At 37.5% G+C, this 22,916-nt stretch overlaps 1 protein-coding gene across 1 annotated transcript; it reads left to right on the top strand.

The window, feature by feature from the left end:
• The first annotated feature begins 929 nt into the window (after positions 1–929).
• LOC101740813 (zinc finger protein Elbow) lies at positions 930–6,853 on the top strand. Its single transcript, XM_004922877.5, has 2 exons — positions 930–1,433; positions 4,793–6,853. Exons 1-2 carry the CDS (start codon positions 1,374–1,376, stop codon positions 5,990–5,992), a joined length of 1,260 nt encoding a protein of 419 aa, XP_004922934.1. The 5' UTR covers positions 930–1,373; the 3' UTR covers positions 5,993–6,853.
• The last annotated feature ends 16,063 nt before the right edge of the window (positions 6,854–22,916 follow it).

Genomic DNA, 22,916 nt, shown 5'->3' with positions numbered 1-22,916 from the left:
TATTTTAATTATCTTAAAATCATCAGAGGCAAACTGTATACGTGCAATCCCGATAAGAATCAGACAGTGAATAGAAATCACATATCGCCGACGACATTTGAAATGCGAGTAATGATGGCTGGTTTAAACTAAGACGCGTCATTACTACGATAATTCCTATTTCTGGAAAAAAAAACTTATTATTCGTTGCGGTTTTAAAGGAAAAATATACTTAATACCAATACAAAATTCACATTCATATTCCAATCACAAAAACAAAATAATGTAACAAAACTTAGACCCGATGTATTCCTTACAATAAATAATAAAATATCACAATTGGATATTCCCTAAAACAGGCTTATTCTGTACGCTCTACAGAACTTTCAAAAATGTACATTTAAAAAAAGTCACAATTAAACATTAACTTATAGAATGATCACGTCAACAAAATAACGACAGATAATTTTAAAACGAAAATAAACTATGATGACATTCATTAATAATAATAAGTAAACAGTTTGGGATTTTTTGAAAGTCATAAAATCCCGGTGGTCCACGAAGGGAACTGGGTAAACAACGAGTCAGTATAATGATATCGACCTACGTTATTCGGTCCGCACGATATTTATTTAAATGACTTGCGAACTCGAAATAAAGCGAAACACACAATTACATTAAAGAAATGTTAAAACCTCTTCCCAATCTTTTTGTTTGGACAGAAATAGAATTATATTATTAAAATTAAATCATAACTATTGACATTTTCAACCTCTCATCGAGATTAACAAAGAAAACTCATAAACATATTTCTCATGGTAAAACGAGCCATTAAACTGTCAACGGGCGATCATAAATAATCACGACGTCGCTTTAACAAATTGCACGGAAAAATTACGCAAAACATTTCAACGACGAATCTAAAAATCGACACGGTACAGCGCTAGAAGTAAATTATTGCTCAAAAGCGATGCTCGCGCTTACCACTCTCAAAGCCATTCAATTTCCTCCGCCGTGCATCTCCGTCGCATCGTCAGAGCCTTTGCGATGCATATTTTATTTAATCCTTTCATCAAAACTCGGAAACGATTCCCTCCGAGCGAGATAGAAAACGGGGTGTCAAACAGCGGTGGGGATAAGACGACAAAGCTCCCGCAAAGTATACAGAATGCAAAAATGGCGTGGCGACGAGTGACAAGGTGTCAGAGGGGGGTACGTAACTGACTCAGTTGAGCGCCGACTGTCAGATGGTACGCACGTCTGTGAAAGATTCTAAAGGGGACCGTGCATTGGAAGTTGTGACATGTGCTGACAAAACGGAGTGAAGTGTTTATTTTTGTGTGTGAATTATTATTGTTTTTAAGCTGGATAAGGATAGCGGATTGTGGGGCAATATGCTCACGTCAAGTAACCAGTATTTGAGACCGGATTACCTGTCGCCGCTGCCGACTACGGTAATTAAAAATAATATTAAATTCTAATATCAATATTGTTATTTATATGAGGCATTTCAATATACATTTATAAGTTTAATAAAGAAAATTAGTTTATATGCGCATAAAAGTTAAACTCAGATCAGAATTACAGGAATTGTGTAAGCGAGCGTCAAATATTGATGTACCTATAGACTAAGTTACTGAGACTAGAAAGAAAAAAATTAAAGTGAACATTTTAAATAACCGAGTAAAAACAATAGAAAAAAAGGAGCTTAAGGGAATAAGAAAAGTTCATAATTTATTCCTTTTGCCGAGAGACTTAAAAACCTCTATGAAAGCTCCCTGAATCTTCCATGTGCTTCATACCTACATAGTATTTTTGTAAAATAATAGTTGCCCATAAATCCTTAGTATCCGTAAATAGCGCCAAGAAATCTAGCCGAAGAACATGATAATAATTTATTACTGTAATCCTCTGAAATGGTTTGTAAATACATTAAAACTTCAAGAAATCGTCAACAAGTCTGAAAGATGTTGTTGCTAGCATTAAAAAACAAGAAATTAGAGACATACCTAGTAGTACGCCAAACTCGAAATTCTGTCTTCGAAATTAATGTAATTTTAATTACAATAACACATTAAAAACTTACTTCGCATTGAATAAAATATTCATTACAAAAATTATTTCACTAATTTGCATGAAAACAATGAAAATTATGTATGTGTAAAATCTACGTACTTACTGAATTAAGCATATTTATTTATGAAAATTTATCTTGTGTATTTTAGTGACAAGTAAAATTTATTTCATTAATACATGTGCCATTGTATGGTGTTGTGAAATCGTATAATAAAATTTAACCTCTATAGAACAAAGAAGAAAATTCTTTAAAACAAAACTACCGAAATTAAGGAAAATGGTCAAGGCAAATATTGCGTTCCATAATTTATCTTACGTAGATTCTACATGACTATTATTAATGAAAGATCTGCCTTAAAACTAATCCTAATCTGCGCCGTTTTGGCTTTTTCTAGTCTAGCTGACTACTAATACAAAGAATATAAAGCAAACTCTCTGCTATAGAAACATTTTATTTTACAGTACTGTACAGTTGAGCGCTGGAAGTTTTGATACCTCCGGTTGCCCTGTGTGATGTGTGTTCGATTTGTCAATGGACCTGCTCCCACTCGTTTCCTGGTATCTGAAATCATTCAGAAAGACCCGATCAAGAAAATAAATCCTCCGGGTTTTGATTCGCGTGTTATGCTCGGATGTGCGAGGCAATTTTTGACACTTAATGCTTCAGTTCATTTTGTCATTAAAAACTCATGTCAAATAACATTTAGATTGAATGAAATGGTTTTGCTTGATCCGAACATCACGAAGCCTACCAAAGTATTCCGTTTCGACTAATAAGAAAGTGTATTTTCTTTGTTATTAAACGCTAATTCTCCTTTTGTTCGCCTTCTTCATTATTGAACGTTGTACCCAACTTGAATTATTGTCTTATTTTGAATAAGATGCCTTCAGTTATTTCGGTTTTCGGTAGCTCTCAGTACTGACGTCATAGACAGGCCACTGAGTGTTGTCAATCACGCCTACGGTTAGGTCACGTCTGCGACGACTTTTGCTATCCAATTTGCCGCTACAACCAATTTGTCGAAATCTTTACGCGAAATTATAAACGCTAATTATTATTCACTAAATACTATCACGGGATTGGATTGGCAAGTTAGCTGGTAATCATTAGCTTGTCTAAATACGTAGTTTAACTATGCAAAAGTACTTTGAAGATGATATCTATTCAGCGTGTCAGTTTTAAGATAAAGGGAAAACTATAGCATATAAATGTATGTTGACTTCATTAAGAATACAAGAAGCAAGATCATAAAGAATTTGGTAACAAATTGCTAATTACGTATGGTTATTTATTATCTACAAGACAAGACAAAATACTGTTTGAAAAGTCATTGAGATGTTTTATAAATGAACTAGCGACCCGCCCTCGCTTCGCTTCGGAAACATTAAAACACACATGAAACAAAAAAAAAACAAAAAAAACATTTAAAAAAAGTAGCCTATGTTCATCAGGGACAATGTCGGCTTCTAATGGAAAAAGAATTTTTCAAATCGGTCCAGTAGTTTCGGAGCCTATTCGAAACAAACAAACAAACAAATCTTTCCTCTTTATAATATTAGTATAGATATGAAATTTCAATATTTAAAGAGTTCTATGTATCAGTGGATCAGTGGTTGAGAACATCCGCTGCAAAGTTAATAGCTTGTGGTGTTAGTTACATTAAAATAAAGATTCAATTATCAAATGTGCTCACTAGCATACACTAGGGAAACACAAAAAAAAACAAGGTAAAAGCCGCCACCCACCTTGAGACATGAGTTCCGAATCTCAGTTTTATAGTGGAAAGGCTGCCCCGCCTTTTAAACCGAAACGCATTACTACTGATTCACGGCAGAATCCGGTGGAATAGTACTACCTACCCGTGCGGACTCACAAGGTTCCAAAATATTAAACCAAGAAATGATTTGAAATAAAACCTCATAGAAATATTTTGACCACAATACCTTGTCAAATATCACAATTTAAGATCGGTAAAACACTAACAGAAATAATGCGAAAATTAAAAAAGGAATGCAGCTAATATAGCTTCCTCAAACCTGAGAAATTTACTGTAGGATTTTTTGTGACGTTCTCTTTAAAATCAAAATAAAAAAGCCAAAATCATATTTATATTAAAATTTAACTTTAATTTAATACTTTAAATAGGATTTCTGTTTTAAGATGATTAAGATATCATAATAAAATTATATTATTGCAAAAAGAAGCTTTTTGTATTAAAATTACATTTAGGTACGATGATAGATGATAAAAACATTTTATGAATTCTCTCAATAAAACCAATGAACACACAATTTTAGATGTATTTCCAGATGACTGGAAAAAAATATCTCAATACGAAATTATAGAAAAGTGTCAGATATTTAAATTAGAATCATTACGGAAAAGAAAACGTTGAACAATTTAAAATACCTAAATAGATTATGACAGTAATGCAAGTAGTTCGTACAACATCGAATCTCTGATGATAGACGTGACAGCCCGCTACAGCTCCAAGCTAGCCGCAAATTCACCGGCACAAATTGCCCTTTTCACTGTGAGATTACATCATGCGGGAGTCGAGTGAAATGTCAAGCGGAGCCGACGGCTGCCAGACGTGCGGATAATGGCGCGTCGGCTGCGTGATTGGACACCCTCCCGCCCGCTCCCGCCTTGCTCACCCCCGCGGTCTCTTTGTACGCCCGTCACTTGCAACCTCGACCCGACGTTTCATTTCATAAAACCCTCTCTTTGTTGCAGCTCGACGCAAAAAAGAGTCCTCTGGCGCTATTGGCCCAGACTTGCAGTGCCATCGGAGCAGACGCGCCAAACCCTAAACTAATCTCGGCCGCTGAAAAGGCCAGTAAAAAGTACGACGACAAACCTATACATACCGACAACAAGCCCAGTTTCAAACCTTACGAATCGTGTTTGACTTCGAGAGAAAAGACAAGAACCCCGGAAGACAGAGCTTCTGTAAATACTCACGCCAAATCACCTCTTTCGTCGAAGGGAAGCTCTTCAAACACTCCGGTGCAAGCTAGGTGCGGTAGTAATCAGAGCTCTTCATCTCAAAGGACTTCACCACCCGCAAATCGCAAAACGCCGTCGGAAAAGTCAGACGAAAGGTCGAGTCCTCTTCAAATGTCGCCCACGCCGGCCAAATCAAACGCAGACGCAATTATCACTTCATCTGCTTCCAAGTTATCGTATACACCTACTTCTTTGTCGTCCCACACTGAAACCAAAGAAACTTCAAGCTTCAAGCCCAGCATACCTGTGACGTCGTCCGCTTTTCTCGGAGGCCTGCCTCACTCCGGATTCCCGTTACCAATGGATTTGATGACAAGCAGTCTAATGGCCGCACAACACCACGCCTTGAAAAATGGATTGAATCCGTATTTAGCTTACGCGAGGATGAAAGCGCCCGGGAGTGATTTAGGAATATGCAGAGACCCTTACTGCACAGGTTGCTCTCTAAGTTCACACTTGCTGAAATCGGCCGTGTGTCCTGCTGGATGTGCACAATGTGACCATGCCAAAACACCTTTCCCGTTACCGACTAGTCACCCGGCAGCCGCGGCTTATGCTCACGCTCAACTAGCCGCACTAGCAGCGGCATCGCAGCTACCGTATGTATGCAGCTGGATGGCAGGTGACTCCGCCTATTGCGGAAAGCGGTTCTCAACTTCGGAAGAACTGCTTCAGCACCTTAGGTCACACACAGCGAGCGGTGAATCAAGTCCGAGTCTGTCTATGCTCAGTGCAACCCATCCCTTACTTCAGAGGACGTACCCGACGCCTCCGCTGTCTCCGCTCACGCCCAGGTTCCATCCGTACAGCAAGCCTTCCCACCTGGTGTCGTCTCCATCGCTGCCGTTCCCGTTGCCACCGCATCCGTCACTCGCGGCGTATTTCCCTTCATATCCACTGTTCGGGCCGCGGCCCCTGCACCCTTGAGGACCAGCGGCGCTCCACGGAAACAAAAAGGGGGGCGCCGATCGCTAAACGCCCATGCCAAAAGGACATTCGGAACCGAAGTGCGTGTACATATAGCCTAGTGCTCTTCGGGTTTCTAGTCGGCTCATATCAACCGCGACGTGAGGGCCCTCAGGCGAAGGGCTGAGCAGCTGTGATCTCTAACGTAATATTCATAATGATTTAGTGCACGGAACGCTTCAATATGAACATGCGTTTGATTTTTCTAGTTAATGGATTTATGTACCAAATTTATGTATAATTTAATAACGTAATTTAAGTTGTTGCAAGTAATTAGCGAGAGTTGTTATTTGTGTTTTTTTTTTATTACTTCGATATTTTTTTTATTATTATTAAGGGTTTACATTTTTTAATAACGATTATTTAGAAAAAATGGACTGAAGACATTTTCGTTTTTCTTAAATTAGTATTATTATTTGACTAACTTGTAACATTGAATGTGAATTTTGTAAACTCAGCCATTTTTAAGACGAACATGATGTGGCTTTATATTGTGTGTTACAAGTTACTTTGCTCGCTGCATCAATCAACATTAGATCTTTTTATCCAAACTGTCATGACATTTGAATCTCTAAAGAACACTTTTAGTACGACATTAATAAATATGCAGTTTACAATAATAGCACGACACTGAAATCTTTTATTTATTGTAAAATATATTGCAAAGTACGTAATGTAATAGAAGTTATTGTATTGGACACTTACGAGTGTCTCATACGGAATAATCACCGAAAAAACTCTTATTAATGATCATCTGTTACAAATAATTTGTTATTAAAGGGAAATAAAATGAGAAAAATATACGTAAATATTTTAATTGCATTATTGTATTTTAATTTGTGCATCCCTGAATGAACGTGTGAGTCTTAGATCATTATCTAAGGTGTGAGTGATAAGTATCAATATTACAATCTTCTTATATGCGTAATCATGTTATTCATTAGCATTTTCTGTCTTATAAAGAACTAAAGGGTGATTGATACACATACGTAAATAAATGAAAGTTTGCCCAAAATGGAAATTGAACTCAAAACCATTCGCCCAGCAATCAGCGAATTAACTGCAGAACTAACCGCTTTTATAAAAGTAGACAGTTAGTTTGTGATACTTCAATGTTTATTGAATAGGAGACAATTTAACAAAGCTATAAAACTGCCGCGCCGTATCCTATTACGCTCTGATACTTTGTGTTTGTAGTTGTGGTCTGAAAGAAATTCGCTCTGGCTGATGTTTGAATAAAACAGAACAAAGAAATTTGATCACAGATCAATAATGGAACAAGTGTACGAGCCTCATATTTTTAACTTATCAGAATAGTAATTCGCACACTTTGAACCTAATACATATCCCTATGAGAAATTTTAAAACATGAAAAAAAAATAGTGAAAATAACTTCACATCGCAAATCGGTTATGTCAATTTTATATTCTGGAAAATACGAATGATATCCAAAAACTACAGATCATAAAATTGTGACCCAAAAACTCATGAGCTCATAACATTTCAAACGGATTTTTCTCATCAACCATAACTCAGAGTGAGTCAGTCGCCCGTCGTTCGTAATTAGGACTATTACCGCTTCCACTACGATAAATTATAAGCAATTTATCTGTCTGTTTGTCGTCATACATCACGCTGTACGCAGCGTTCACTACGCGATGAAATAACACAACCGACCATTAACGCACTGATTCTAAGGGAAATTATCTTGATGCTAGAACATTGATACCTAATACATAAAAACAATACAGTATTCGTTTGCTAATTCGAGCGCAAGTACTTACTAGTAATTCAATAATTTTCGAAACCTCAATGTAAAGCGTACAAAACTCCGTGAACAAAAACATCGTTATGGCATATTATACCTTATGACCGCCTTTTGGGTGTTTCTAAAGTACCACAGTAATTTATCGTATAATATGTTCTTTTTTTTTTTTATTGCCCTTGTAGGCAGACGAGCATACGGCCCACCTGATGGTAAGTGGTTACCGTCGCCCATGGACTTCAGCAATGCCAGGGGCAGAGCCAAGCCGCTGCCTACCGCTTAATACTCTCCACAAGCCTCGTTTGAAGAAGGACATGTCATAGCGCTCGGGAAGCACCGTGGAGGGGAGCTCATTCCGTAGCTGGATGGTACGTGGCAAAAAAGACCTCTGGAAACGCACTGTGGATGACCGCAGTGGCTCCAGGTAGTATGGATGAACTCTACTCCGGTGGCGGGCGGTGCGATGGTAAAAACGAGATGCCGGTATCATCTCGAACAATTCCTCAGAGCACTATGTTTTAATGCTTTAAGAATATCGGGCACATACTTACGTTTTCATTTTCATAAGCCCAGCTTAAATTTTAATAAGGTTTTGTTAAATGCGTAACTTTATTTCCATAATTAAATACCTGGTTAATGTTATTAATAATACATAGAAATTATAGTACAATTACTAACAACCGACAGGGAAAACATATTCGAAATGCAATAATCAACATTAAATATATACTTATACTAGCTGACCCGGCAAACATTGTTTTGCCATATATAAGATTTCTAGGGAATTTCTAGTGTAGAAAAAAAAACTAACTTATTGTAAGTGTGTAAGGATGTGGTAAATGAGTGAAAGAGGTATGTAGTGCTGTGAACGATGAGGGAATATATAATAAAAATTACAAAACCTCATTCAACCACATAATACCTCATTATAACAAAAAAAAAGTCCAAATAAAAAAACATAGGTTAGGGGTGGACAACCCTAATCACTTAGGGGTATGAAAAATAGATAGTAGCCGATTCTCAGGCTTACTGAATATGCATAAAAAATTTCATGAGAATCGGTCAAGCGGCTTCGGAGGAGTATGGGAACGAACATTGTGACACGAGAATTTAATATATTAGATTACTTAAATATACTTATATAACGAGCTCGACTGAATTACGAAATTTATAAACGCAATAAAATTTTCGATCGTTGTAAACGCATTTACATATACTTAACATGAAAATGTCACTTTAAGTTTTTATAGAGATATATAGTCAAAATATCATGAAGAAGGTTTGGTGGCCCGGACTAGTGCAATACTTGGTTCGGGTTCCATTACCGATCGGAGTATAGACGTTAGGATCTTCCCCATCGAGTTAGTATTTCCGGTGTTATTCAAAACTAAAATCTTACCCGGAATGTGGGTTAGTTAGATAGTTAGTTAGTTAACATGATACTAAATTAACTCTCGAAAAAAAAGGGAATCCAATCCGTTGTCTCCTAATGATACCAATTGTTTTTATTTTCTTTAAAGATTTGCTTTTATCTTATTGGAAGTTTGTCAACAATGTTTTTCTTTTATATAGTCGGTATGTGAATGCAATAAAACTGGATCAAACGCGAGAACACGCAGCATACATTATGATTGATAGTTAGATTTAGGTACCTATATAGTTAGGGCTATGAAGAGTGTGGGTGAAATACGCAAAATTTTAAAATCCAACCTAAAAACTCGTTCGCAGCGTGAGTTTGATTCTAAAAAAAATACGAGTTTGATTCTAAATAAATCTAGTCTCATTCAAAAACTTAATAAATCAGTAAAGGCATCTGATGAAAACTCATCTGATGTCATATTTCTCCGTCATAAATAAAATGCGGGTCGTCAGCTACTTTGCCCATATAAAATAATTAAAAGAATACAAATTTTCTTTTGTCAAAACGATTTAATCCAACTTATTTCTCACTATAAAGCTTAGAGATAATAATAATTTTATGGATAATTATTTATTCACGAGGTAAAGTAATTAAAATTAATGACGCGTTAGTGATGCATTAGTAGTTTTTGCTTCCAAATTTCAAATGTACATTTGCATTTTTAACTGTCATTTGCATTTAAATCGCCAGTGATGTTTCTGATAAATAGAAGACACGAGAACATCGGTCTTCATAACATATTCTATAATCGGTATTATTGAGGAAAAGCCGATACGAAAATTATTACATAACTCGCAATATTATAATGATTTGAACGAGCCAATAGAATAAATCGCGCGAACTCCTGAACCTCACTACTATTGAAATCAAATAAAATGGAATGAAATTTAAGTAATTCGACTTGTGACGAAATTCAAGTAGTAACAATAAGTAATGCACATCACATGACTGCACCACCCTTGGTTGACTGGTTGAGAATGCTTCAGCCATTAAGTCCGCCATTGTGCCTTTGTGCATGAAACTGAATAAATAAATAAATAAATTTAAACGTAATTTTTTTTTCTACCGTCATTCTCGTCTTCACCATGACTTCAAGAATTTAATTGCTCTTGATGGGTGGAGGTGCCGAGTTCATGTCTCAAGTATAGTTACAACGGCAAACCGAAACGCATTACTGCTTCATGGTAGAAGTAGGCAGAGCGGTACCTACCCGTGCGGACTCACAAGAGGTCCTACCACCAGTAAATAGCAATGAGAACCCATCTAAATATCTGAATTTGAACGTTACCAGTCTCGAATGTGACTGCTGTATGGCTGAAGTAGCCTATTTTCATGCTAACCATGAACTACGGAAATTAAGTAAGTAAATAAATAAATAATGTCACGTGTTAAGCAATATTTCGCTTCTCTCTCTCTCTTCGATCGGTCCCTCACTGCTGAGGATTGTGACTCCGTCCGATTCCGTCAACCAGCTGTCTCCATCGATTCCGTTTTGTAGCTTGGTGGAGTGCGTCGCTGACAGGTACCCCTAGTTCCTCCGCTATTTGGTCCGACCATCGTTTGGGACCTCTACCCCTAGGCCTCTACCCCTATATTTCACTTAATACATGACATTTATCTTTATAATTAAAAGTCCGTTTTATTTGGTATTAGCATCAACAATTGGATATTTTTAATAGAACTTCAATTGAGTTTACGTGTTTAACGTAGACAATTATATAAATCACAGCAGATGATGAGAGCCCATAAGGATCGGAAAATACAAACTGCCAATTTTCCAAACGCATCCATATTGTGTTCTCACAAGAAGAAAGCGATATCCGCAATAGACCGCTTTTGCGGGAGCCACCCACTCCATATTTTGATGCTATGTTGAGCGTTACAGTAATAATCTTTAAAAATCACATTAACATATTATTATTCATACTAAAAATAACGATTTAACTCAAGTTTATGGAATTAATATGTTGCTTGAAACTAGTCGAATGCAATAAGCCAGGTTTTCGCGAAAGTTAATTGCCTCGCTCAATAATTTATAGCCATTATCTGCATAATTAATATTTATATACAGCGTTAACATAACTCGAATGATATACGACACCTTTAGTATGAGATATTAATAATTTTAATTAAAACTATAGACACGGACTCAATTATTACGTTATAATTGTGAAGCTGTTTTAATGTTAATTAAATGGCAAATAAGTTGGATTTGCCACTTAATGATGATAATACCTAGTCAGGTCATAAATTCTGTCACATGTTTAATGTAAAATAATTGAAACAAGTTTATTCATTATGTAACCATTCATATACCAAAACGAACTTAACAAAATATAGATTCTTATGACACTAAAGTTTATTCAAAATGACCTCCGTGATTTTGAATACAGGCCTCAATCTGCGCGGCCAGTCGTCTATCGCAGCACGAACGAGGTCCATGTCAATATCGGCGGCTGCCTTAATCAAGGATGTCTTGAGTGGCTCCAAATTGGGATGAGGCTTTGAGCACGCCTTTTCCTCCAAGTGTTGCCATATCTTGTAATCTAACGGATTCAAATCTGGACTGGAGGAGGGCCAGTCTTCGTGCCGGATGAAGTCGATTTCACGCGCCGCCAGCCAGTCTTGTGCGCTCTTCGTTCTATGAGCTGGCGCCGAATCTTGTTGGAATACCCAGTGCCTGTATTGAACATGGTATGAGAAACAGGTTCCACAAGGTTCGTCAGGACTGTATTTTGATACACAACTGCATTCGTTTTTACACCTTTCTGACAAAAATGTATGTAATGTACCTCTGTTAAGCCCCAATAAGAAACTCCCAACCATACCATGAGGATGGTATGGAGCGAGGATGGAAAATGACCTCGTTGGACACGCGGAATACGGTTGCTCGCTTCTTCACTACTGTGTGCGTACACCTTATCATTTTGTTTGTTGTAGCTCTCTTCTACGGTAAAAATTTTTTCATCCGAAAACAGAATTTCCCGATATTTTTTTCCCGCGTACCGCTTCAACAAAGCGCGGCATCTCTTCAGTCTCAGGTCCATTAGACGAGCATCCAAACGATGTCCTGCTTTTCTTCGATATGCCCGAAGCCCTAAGTCTTCATTTAACACCCTTTTCACCGTGGTTCTGCTTAACCCCATCTGAAAGGCCAACAGTTTCTGCTTACGTTTGGGATTTCTTTGAATTCGCGCCTTCACAGCTTTTATCACTGCTGGAGTCCTAACAGACCGAGGGCGACCACTTCTTGACCTGTCATTTACACTAGAGTCTTCATTGTATCGTTTGATGGTACGATAAACGAATCTTTTGGTTATATTAAAATTTTTCAGTATGTTGACAATTTGAATTGACGCGTAACCGCAACGATGCAACGCAATAACTGCAACACGGTCTTCTTTAAGCGCCCACTCCATATTTAAAGATGAGTAAAATTCTAAAAGTATACATTTTTATTTTCATGAACAATTCGAAATTCGAATTCAATAAACTTTTTTGTGGCCAGCATTCTAAAAGAAAAGTTTTTACTGTGTGACAATACTTATGACCTGACTAGTTATGTTAAAATTTTTATCAATGTTATGATGATACTTATCAATACGTTATAATAATATGATTGCGCGTAGATACATACGTAGACTGACAAATATTCTTTAACCGGATTTCGAAATCGAAAGACCTATTTTTTATAATATGCATTGTTAGAACAAGTGTCCCTCTCTTTCTTATGAAATACGAACGTTTAGTCTCATTGTTGTGACTGCTTCGTTCTTTTTTTGCTTACCTAGCGCTAGTGACCTCGAGGGGCTTGCTAGCTTCATCGAAGGTGTATGCGAGCTGAGGGGCTCAGCCTGTTTGTTAATGCTGCAGAAGAAATAGTGCTTCGCCGAATCTACCACCGGATCGGAATCGCTACCCACTGTGAAGATTTGGTGAGAAACTCTGCAGGTTAAGTTGCAAGACGAACCCTTTAGTCGCATTCGACGGGTTCGACGAGGACGGTGTCCGGCAATTGTCCGGTGAATGCCTAAAAGCACTAAAAGGACCGGAAGTGGATCCGAAATGGTGTGTTATCGTGTCGCGTCGTTTTTTCGAAGAAGCCTTCCGACGCTGTTTTAGATACTTATAATGGATGCGAGTTCTAGGTTGTCGTGAAGATCTACATTCGAAAAAAAAGAAGGCTTCGCAGTAGAAACAGAGTAATTCGTCTTCAGTCATTCAGGTTCATAGTTTTTGGGGAATTACTTCAAGGCAACACAAAAAATTATATTCATGCTTATTTACTAAACTACGATTTACTAACTATCGTAACATTGCAACCAATGTGATTGAAAATTAGCCAACGTTCAACATTTAAAATATCTATGCCATAGTTTTCGAACTCCGGGAAACACCTAGCTTTTACTGGTGGTAGGACCTCTTGTGAGTCCGCACGGGTAGGTACCACCACCCCGCCTATTTCTTCCGTGAAGCAGTCATGCGTTTCGGCTTAAAGGGTGGGGCAGCCGTTGTAACTATACTTGAGACCTTACAATTTATATCTCAAGGTGGGTGGCGCATTTACGTTGTAGATGTCTATGGGCTCCAGTATCCACTTAACATCAGGTGGGCTGTGAGCTCGTCCACCCATCTAAGCAATAAAAAATATAAAAAAAACCATCAAGTGGACTGTGAGCATCACGGCACGACGTCTTTATGACACGAACACATATAAAATATAAGCGTGAACAAGTCAGTTTAGTTCTGCACTTAACCATCCATGCGTCGTACACGGCGCGGTGGCTTTCATGCGACGCAATTCAAAGAGGCCGACTGCTTTGATGTCGCCGACATCGTGACACTACGTGGACACAAAAAAAAAAGCGACAGCGCCATCTTAAAGTTAATTTTACGACGACGGAGATTATCACAACTAATTAGTTTAAAATTTAGGAAAGCTTTAGTTCTAGTTTAAAAGTTTCGTGAGCTTTTCGGCCTTTTCTTAGTAAAAAAATGTATAGATTTCATTTTTATTCTTCTGAATAATGTGGTTATAAGTTCACAATTAGGCAGATTGTCTGTGTTAATATTAGAGAGCATTCGGGACTTAACGAGCATACTTATATTTTTATGCTTAAACGAGGTTTATATTTCTATGAAAGCTCTCGATTTTTTCTTAAGGTTTTCCTTTGATTATTTTCTTTGATCTTTGTTCTAAACTGAGAAAAGTAACTGAGGAATTAAATATAGGTAAATTACGATTATCAAAACAGCTGAAAGTAAGCTTCAATTTTTTTTAAATTGCTCCTCAAATTAGGTACTATTACACTATTACATTCTACCTACTACCTACCTACCACAGTCAAACCTGGATAAGCGAGAGTTCAAGGGAGCACAATCTCATTCTCGCTTATAGAGGTTTCTCACTAACCCGAGTTTCTCGCAAATGCTCCCTCTGAATTTCGATTCGCGATTTTCCGCATTCAAATGCATTCACTATTTTAAGTTTATGACTTTAATGACAGTACTTTAATTTTCCGTTTTTACATGATGCAGAACAGAACTTTCCTTCGCAATTGATTAACGATAAACTGAGTAAGTCCGACAAACAGGACGGTACACAGGCACACGTGTCCATTCGAAAATAATGCGATAAAAGAATACGATAAAATAACAACGTTATTTAGTTCCACGAAATAGAATAGGTTCAATATTCACGAGAAAACAATACAAAAATAATTATAGGAAGTTCCACGAAAGTTAAAAATGAGTCATAAAATAGCAGATGTTAAATTTGTAATTTGTTTTGTCATTTGTTCCTCCTAAATAATATAAATAAATAAATAAAACTCGGCTGTCGCTTATAGAGGTATAGATATGTAGCAGTCCCACTTACGGAGGTCCATGAGGAAAAAACGACTCTCTCTTACAGAGGTTTCTGTTTCTCGCCAATAGAGGTTTTGGGAGCTTAAAATGACGGGTCTTTGCTATTACTTTCACTTATAGAGTTTTCTTACTTATCCAGTTCTCACTTACCCAGGTTTGACTGTATTACATTCTACTATAGATTTTTTTAAATAAAATTTTAGTTTTCTCCAAGCATCCTTGAGTAAAGATCGCTCTATTTTAAATAGCAGCTGAGAAGGATAAATATGTACAAAGAAATATCGCAGAATGCCCTTAATTTCAAAATTAGGATTTTTGCCTAAATTCATTACTAGTTATTGTTATTAAATTTGGCCCAAATTAAGTTAACAAACAATTCCTTTGGCCAGGTGAACTCAAACTTGAGCGAGTTTTTTTTTCCTTCCTGAGCTGAGATAGCCTTGAGAGGCTATTTCAGCGTAACCTTAACTAGTAGGTGAGCTCACGGGGCTCAAACCTGATGACGTTGCTAACACGAACCCTAGCAAGAGCCGTGCTTCGCAGAATCTACCACCGGATCGGAAACGCGACCCACTGAGAAGATCCGGCGAGAACTTCAGTGAGCTGTGCCTGTGGGATAATTTGCTCGTCGAGCCCTTCGTCGCAAGCGACGGGTTCGACGAGAACGATGACCGGTTGAGCGAGTGATTTTCATTCCAAACTATAAAAGACTTCTTAGAGAACGTTTTATTAGGCATAATCTTCTCAGTCGGACGCTCTTGTCAGATTGGTCGTGGTTGCGCTGACGACGTATATGCAGAAGCATCTGTTAAGTCGCCCATGCTCATATGCCCGCCCATATGCTCATTGGGCATAATAGAGCGTACTATAAGCAGTGCAGAGCGGCCTTTTCTGCCGCAAAGCAGTAATGCATTCCGGCTTAAAGTAGACAATACTATCCAATAGAGACATGTAGTATTAAGGGTAGGCTAAACCACACACCCCAATCGCTATTCTCAAATCCTTAATGCACAAACACGATCCTATTACAATTTTATCATAACATACTTAGACGAAACGGAACCCACAGATGAAGCATGACGCGTTAAGTTTCTGTACCACGTTGAAACAAGTACAGTCAAAGTCAATAATATAATGTCGAGTGGCGCGGTGGGCGATGAGCAGATAACCATCGTACAGTCGAGTGGAAGAGTGATTAGCTGCGAGACGTCACGCTGACATAGGGCTGTGTCGTATTTACGAAACTAAATTTGTGTAATCCAAAATTTTATCGTATTTCTCAATACCGTAGCCAAATTCTCAGTGGAGTGCACAAGTCTAGACTTCAACTTCAGAGGACGATTATTTTACTGTAGAAATATCCAAGATAGCGGTATCAACTACATCGACTATTACTTTGTAAGAAGATTGTAGTGAATAAATATATAAATCAACCTCATGCCGTGCCCAACTATCAGTACGTCTATAAATACGGCGTAGTAAATTCCAACGTCAAAAACAATTGGTTGTCTGTAAAGTAGGTTTTTTACGGGCGATAGTTTTATGTGATAACTTCGATAGCAGAACTATTCGAACTGCTGGCTCTGATATCACGCGAGAAGAAGGATAAATGTGTCACAAGCTTGGGCCGAACGTGCCTCTCTAACGCTTGTTCCACGCTCTCGCTTGCAAGCTCATGCTCCTCTTGAGAGGAACGTGACACTTTTTCGTGCGTGCAGCCGGTGTTTATCGATTTATAAGACGTTATCCCGTCAAAACCACTTGCCACGTAATATTCACGTAAGATACTTCTTTCAAGAAATATAAATAGTTATTTTCCGTCGTTTTCGCTACAGGAAACATTTGACCGTTTTGAAGTTTTACTCGATTCGGTCGACGACAATTCACATTAAAATGTAATGGTAGTGGCAGCCCTAGGAACGCAACTAAGCCGACTGCTGCCGCGCACGCGTTGTCAGCTCGAATTTACTTACGCTAGTCAAATACGAACACGACAAGCGTTGCACTTATTTATTTTTGACGCTAACTGTACCAAGTCGTGTGTACAGTCGCAGTCTAATTTGAAAATAGGACTGGATTGAATGGTTCTTGTAAGCCGACTAAAATTTGTTTGTTCAATAAACTGTTTGGTAAACGATATGATGCCGGGTCCACGAAATATGAACTTAATAAAATTATAAAAAAAGTAATGTCTGAATACTTCAAAATAATTTTTACTCAGTGGTCCATCCAAGGCGGTGGAACCACTCAAGGCTTACATTCATTTGGTCTATTACATTGTCTCTTTCCGTTTTAGGCATTATTGAGGTTTTGTTTTGTAAGTAACAAGAAACAAATCTTTAGACTTTTTTATGATTGGTAACAAAATACGTCAATAGCTAAACTAAACAATAAAATAAACTAGTTGATTAACAAATAATGATAATTTATTTTGTCTTTTTCTTATGTCTGTGCCCATTAAACATAGAACGCATGTCGCAGTATGACGGCATTCACACAGGGCAGACCGCAGTCTTTGACACCAGAAACTTAACACCGGGTCGCACCAGGAATCTAGTGGATAAGTATTAAAAAAAAACGCCAGGGAATTTGACAAATTTATACCATATTCCATTGGCGTTAAGGTTTATAGTTTATCGTTGCGGGAACAGTTTCCACTATAGCTCCATACAATTAAAAAAAATATTTAAATGTATGAATCCGTTTAAAACAATTTAACGTCAATGTCCGGACAATTAATACGTCTTGACTTATCCCTGACACGTCAATTAAGCAAAATAAATAAACCCATCACCGGCGGCACTCCAATTTTATCATATAAACAAACGCGAAAGTTTATTATACATCCGTGGAAAGTCAAACACGTACGGGCTTTAATTCGAATCCGTGAAAAAATTGTGAGCGATACAATAAACATGGCCGACAAGCAAATCCATTAGATGAAGATGTTTTTTAACAGACGGACAAGTGAAACGAAGTTGATGGGCGCGAATGAATAATATTCACTTTTCACTTGACGCTTCTTGTAATTGAAATCTTTTGAAAAACAAAAATGCTGTCCACGCTCTGTATAGTGAGCTGTTATTTGTTAAACAAGACGAAGCGATTGATGTTAATGTGTATATCTAGACAACAGAACTGTAAAATTGGGTAGATAAATGGCAAAAAATTTTTTTTGACTAGTTCTAGAATCTTGATATTTATACGTCAGTTTTTAAAACAATTATTTAAAGAAATCTTATGATAATAAATAATAGTTTAAAAAAACTAACAAAATACGCTTTTATAGAAAATCCAACTAAATAATAGAAAATAAATTTTAATAAATTTGAATCAAAAAATAGTGTAAGAAATAATGATTTTATTGTAAAAAAAAGCGTGGGGTGCTTTTCAGGATATTATCAAAATAACCCTTCTGCTCATATCTGTTCATAAAATATTTATAACTACTGATACCATGCACCCCACGCTGTTTTTACAATAAAATCATTTTTTCTTACACTATGTTTAATTCAAATTTATTTTCATTTCCATTATTTAGTTGGATTGTCTATAAAAACGTATTTTGTTAGTTTTTTTAAACTATTATTTATTTATAATTTTTTAGTTTAATTTCAATTTTTCAATTATTTTTTTAAATGTTGAATTGTCATCGGTCCTTGAATAAGAATACCAAATTTCGAGTTAATCGGACGTTTTGAAGGGGGTCAAAATCATGTTCAAAGATTCCGTTACAAACATACATACGTCTTTAACTAATAAAAGCGTATTAAAAATGTCTAACTTGTAGTTACAAGATGGCCGAAGCACACCCGGATTGCCCTGGCTTCCTCACGCCCTAAGATATTTTCCTGCGTATGGCTTCCGACATGTCATTCTTCAAACGAGGCTTGCGGAGTACTCAGTGCTAGGCAATTACTTGCCACTGACATTGTTGGCCTGCATGAGCGATGGCGACCTATACTCTCAAGCAGGTTTGCCGTATGCTCGTCTGCCTACAAAGGCCATAAAAAAGAGAATCCACACGATTACAAGATAAAGACAAACACACCCACACATAATATCAAATATTTTCGAATCAACGAATTAAACCCGGATCCCGTTGCCTACTGTTCATTGCGTATTAGCACAACGAAGTGATCAAAAATATTAAAGAACTGGCGACCCGCCCTCGCTTCGCTTCGGAAACATTAAATTTTATTATTAATAGGTAGCTGAGTCTCGCGACGTTACCCGCGGCTATTGTCGTACCGCGAGTGACGTCGCGGGGCGAAGCTAGTCTAAGAAAAGTTACTCCTTATATCATCAGCTACCTATCAGTGAGTCTCGTCAATATCGGTCGGTCCAGCCGTTCCAGAGATTAGCCGGAACAAACAAACAGACAGACAGACAAAAATTGTAAAAAATGCTGTTTTAGTGTATGTATCGTATGCATGTAGTAAAAAGCATGCATGTAGTAAAAAGCGGTTATTTCAATATTACAACTTAATATTACAAACAGACATTTCAATTTTATTTATATGTATGGATAATAGGTTTGCTTAACTGAAATTTTAAAAAGACTTGTTTACGAACGACTTCCGCGATGAAGGAATGACTTTGTGGAACAAAAATGAAACCCACCTATTTTGTTTTAGCCTTAATGTTTGGTGATGGGACTTATTGTACAACAAAAACAATTATTTTATTACCTTGCCTATGTATGTATGTTAATCAGGATAACCGTGTCAATAGAAGAGTGTTTTTAAATATTTAGTTTGACTTGTTATTATTTTTTTGTTTGTTTTTGCACTGTTTTTATTTGGTCTGTTCCATTTATTTTAGTTCCATATTTCGACATTGACATCCTTAGAGTATCCTCCTCGACAAGTGAGGAGGCAATAACGAGGATATCTATATAATTACAAATTAATTTGGTATGACATTTTTTCCCTATATTTTCGCTGGTAGCTTAAGAGGCTAAACCAGATACGCCCGGACGGGTAAGTTAACGTGACCTCAAGGGCTCAACATGAGAGAATTTTCCATAACTTGCCCTAGCGAGAGCAGTGCTTCGCAGAATCTACCATCGAATAGCGGACGGAATAGCAACCCACTGAAAAGATCTGGCGAGAAACTCAGTGGATGACATGTAATCGCTACTATGCTTTGAAGACGGAGGAGTATCTTCAGAAAGCCATCAACAAATCTGCGGATCTTATCTGGCTGGACAATGTAATTTGACCTCAAATTGTATTTGCTAACTCAACAAAGCCGATCCTAGGCCGAGTTACACGAGACGAAGTTTGAAACGACGTTAGTAGTGTCAGGTTTTTAAAGGAACAAAAATTTAACATCTGCCTATTTCCTTTGTGGAAACAGAATTTGCTACAGAAATTATTATTTTTTTTTTAATAAAAGTCACACAATCGATAGATGCGGCACATGTTGACGCGATATTCCATTGCCATTGACTGCACGGATTGCTATAGAATCCAAAATTCTGTCTTTTATCTCAAGGTTAGCGATACATAGTTAATTATCCCCAATTAGTACAAGAGAGGTGGCTAATTTATCGGCCTGATATAAAAATTTAAAGCAACCAATGAACATCGAAGGAAAACAGGTTGTTCATCACAAGGTAATTAAATGCTTAAACGAAATTCTAAAACAGCTATTTGGTGGTAAATATAACCGGCAGTTAATAGGTAAGCGCCTAATTCTGCTCGTAAATATCGTAATTTAAACAAACATTTTGAAGTTATACGCTCGGTGGGATAAATAGAAAAAGCGGGCGTTTTTATTCTGAGGTTCTTTGAAGCGATCTTTCAAGAAGACTTGTAATTTATATTCAAATTTACAATTTTAAAGCTTTTGATCTATGAAACAAATAAATATCGAACTTCTAGTATTTGTTTTGATTACGTGGACATAAGTAATGTTTGCCTTAACACGCTAAGCTCAAGTGACGAGTGGTTTTAAGTTTAGATCATTAAAAATACAAGCCATTAATTTAATATCAATAATCTCCTCTTCTTGAGATCGTTTTGGGCTTAAGAACATTATCTCGGTAAGAGAGCACAGAGCTGGGTAATCCGAGGAGTACTTAGATTATTTTCTAGACAACGCTTTGTATGCAACAGTTTAGGCATTGGATATCATTGATTATAATGAGTTTCTGTCCATTACTCATTGAACATTTCGAAATTACGCTCAGGTCCGATATTGCGCTAATGTGGCTTTAGTACTAAAATAGGGAGGATTATAACATATTTTTTAAATTATATCTCTAAGGCTTCATGTTGTAGACATTACGCTTGATCTCCTCCAGAAACCTTATTGCACTGTCTCACTGTGATCGAAGTAACAAACAAATTGAAAAGAGGAATCGCGTTCAATCCAGTTTCAAACTTTAAACAATTCACGACAGGTAACATACGAAATCGAATCTGTTTTTCTCTTCCAAATGTGAAATATATATGGTCTATGTCCTGAACTCATCGGAATTGAGTAAAACTGTCCGATTACATTTCACGTTGCCGCTTTCTATAACATTTACGAGGCGTGAACGTCTTTGTATCGATATACGGGCATTTTGTGCTTGGATAAACTGTGTGCCAAGCCATGTTTCGTTTGATACATAAATTAATGACTTGTTTTGACTTTGGTACCGTCTGAAGTAAATATTAAACGTGGGAAGAGAACGGAATTTTATTTTAGTAGCGTTGGTTTTATAGTAGAGATGACGTGCCCCATAGACACAGCCCACTGAGTTTCTCGCCGGATCTTCTCAGTGGGCCGCGTTTCCGATCCGGTGGTAGATTCTGCGAAGCACTGCTCTTGCTCGGGTCAGTGTTAGCAACACTCCGGTTTGAGCCCCGTGAGCTCACCTACACACTTTAGGTTGAAGCTGAAATAGCCTCTCAAGGCTATCAGCATAGGAAGGAAAAAAAAAGAGATGACGGTAGTTGGCGTGTCCGGAAAAACAAAGACGTGAAGGAGTTTTTTGGTGAGCCAAATGTCATGGGGGAGATGGAGGCGCGGAGGCTCCGGTGACTTAGGCATGTAGTGCAGGATCGAGCTGTGAAGGGGGACGAGGGTGTACCAGAGGCACGCCACCCCCTAGGGAGGACCAAGTCCCTAGTCTGACGCTGTAGGAGGGATTCACGCGAACTCCAATATAATATCTCGGTAAGGCCAATACAAGTGGAGCACCAAGAAAGAATGTTTCAAAATAGGGATTTAAATAGCTCCTTAACATTCTATAATTCGAAAATATTTTCTCTATCTACGTTTTTTTATTATTGCCCTTGTAGGCAGACGAGCATACGGCCCACCTGATGGTAAGAGATTACCGTCGCCCATCGCCTTCAGCAATGCCAGGAGCAGAGCCAAGCCGCTGCCTACTTAAATGAAGTGGGGGTAAAATTTTGCGTTATGCCAAAGTAACTATTCCACGCCAACAGCGTCGCGGACAAAAGCTAGTTTCTGAATAAATCGGACTACAGAAACTTTAAAAAAAAAGAAATACCACTAAATATACTAGTCTGCTAACTTAACTTAGAACCCCATCTTGGTTATACCATTCAACAGCTTTGACGAGGTTCGTCTAAATTTCGCCGAACATTAATTACGGAATTTTGATGGGTAGGTGCTCACTACGTTACGTTTTGTAAAAAAACTAAAAACAACGGCGCTTGTAAAATATAATTTTTATCGTGCACTTTTACGCTTCGGATGTATTTCATAAATCTTTTTTTTTTTAGGGTTCGGGAGATGTTTTTTTTCTCTTTTAAAACGGAGCTGACTGTTAAACGCGCTGTGTATTTTTACTGATGGTAGGACGTCTTGTG

This window comes from Bombyx mori, chromosome 9 (genome assembly GCF_030269925.1).
Source record: "Bombyx mori chromosome 9, ASM3026992v2".
Lineage (NCBI taxonomy): Eukaryota > Metazoa > Arthropoda > Insecta > Lepidoptera > Bombycidae > Bombyx > Bombyx mori.
The sequence above is the reverse complement of the archived record's forward strand: the minus strand, read 5'-3'. Positions and strand labels throughout refer to the sequence as shown.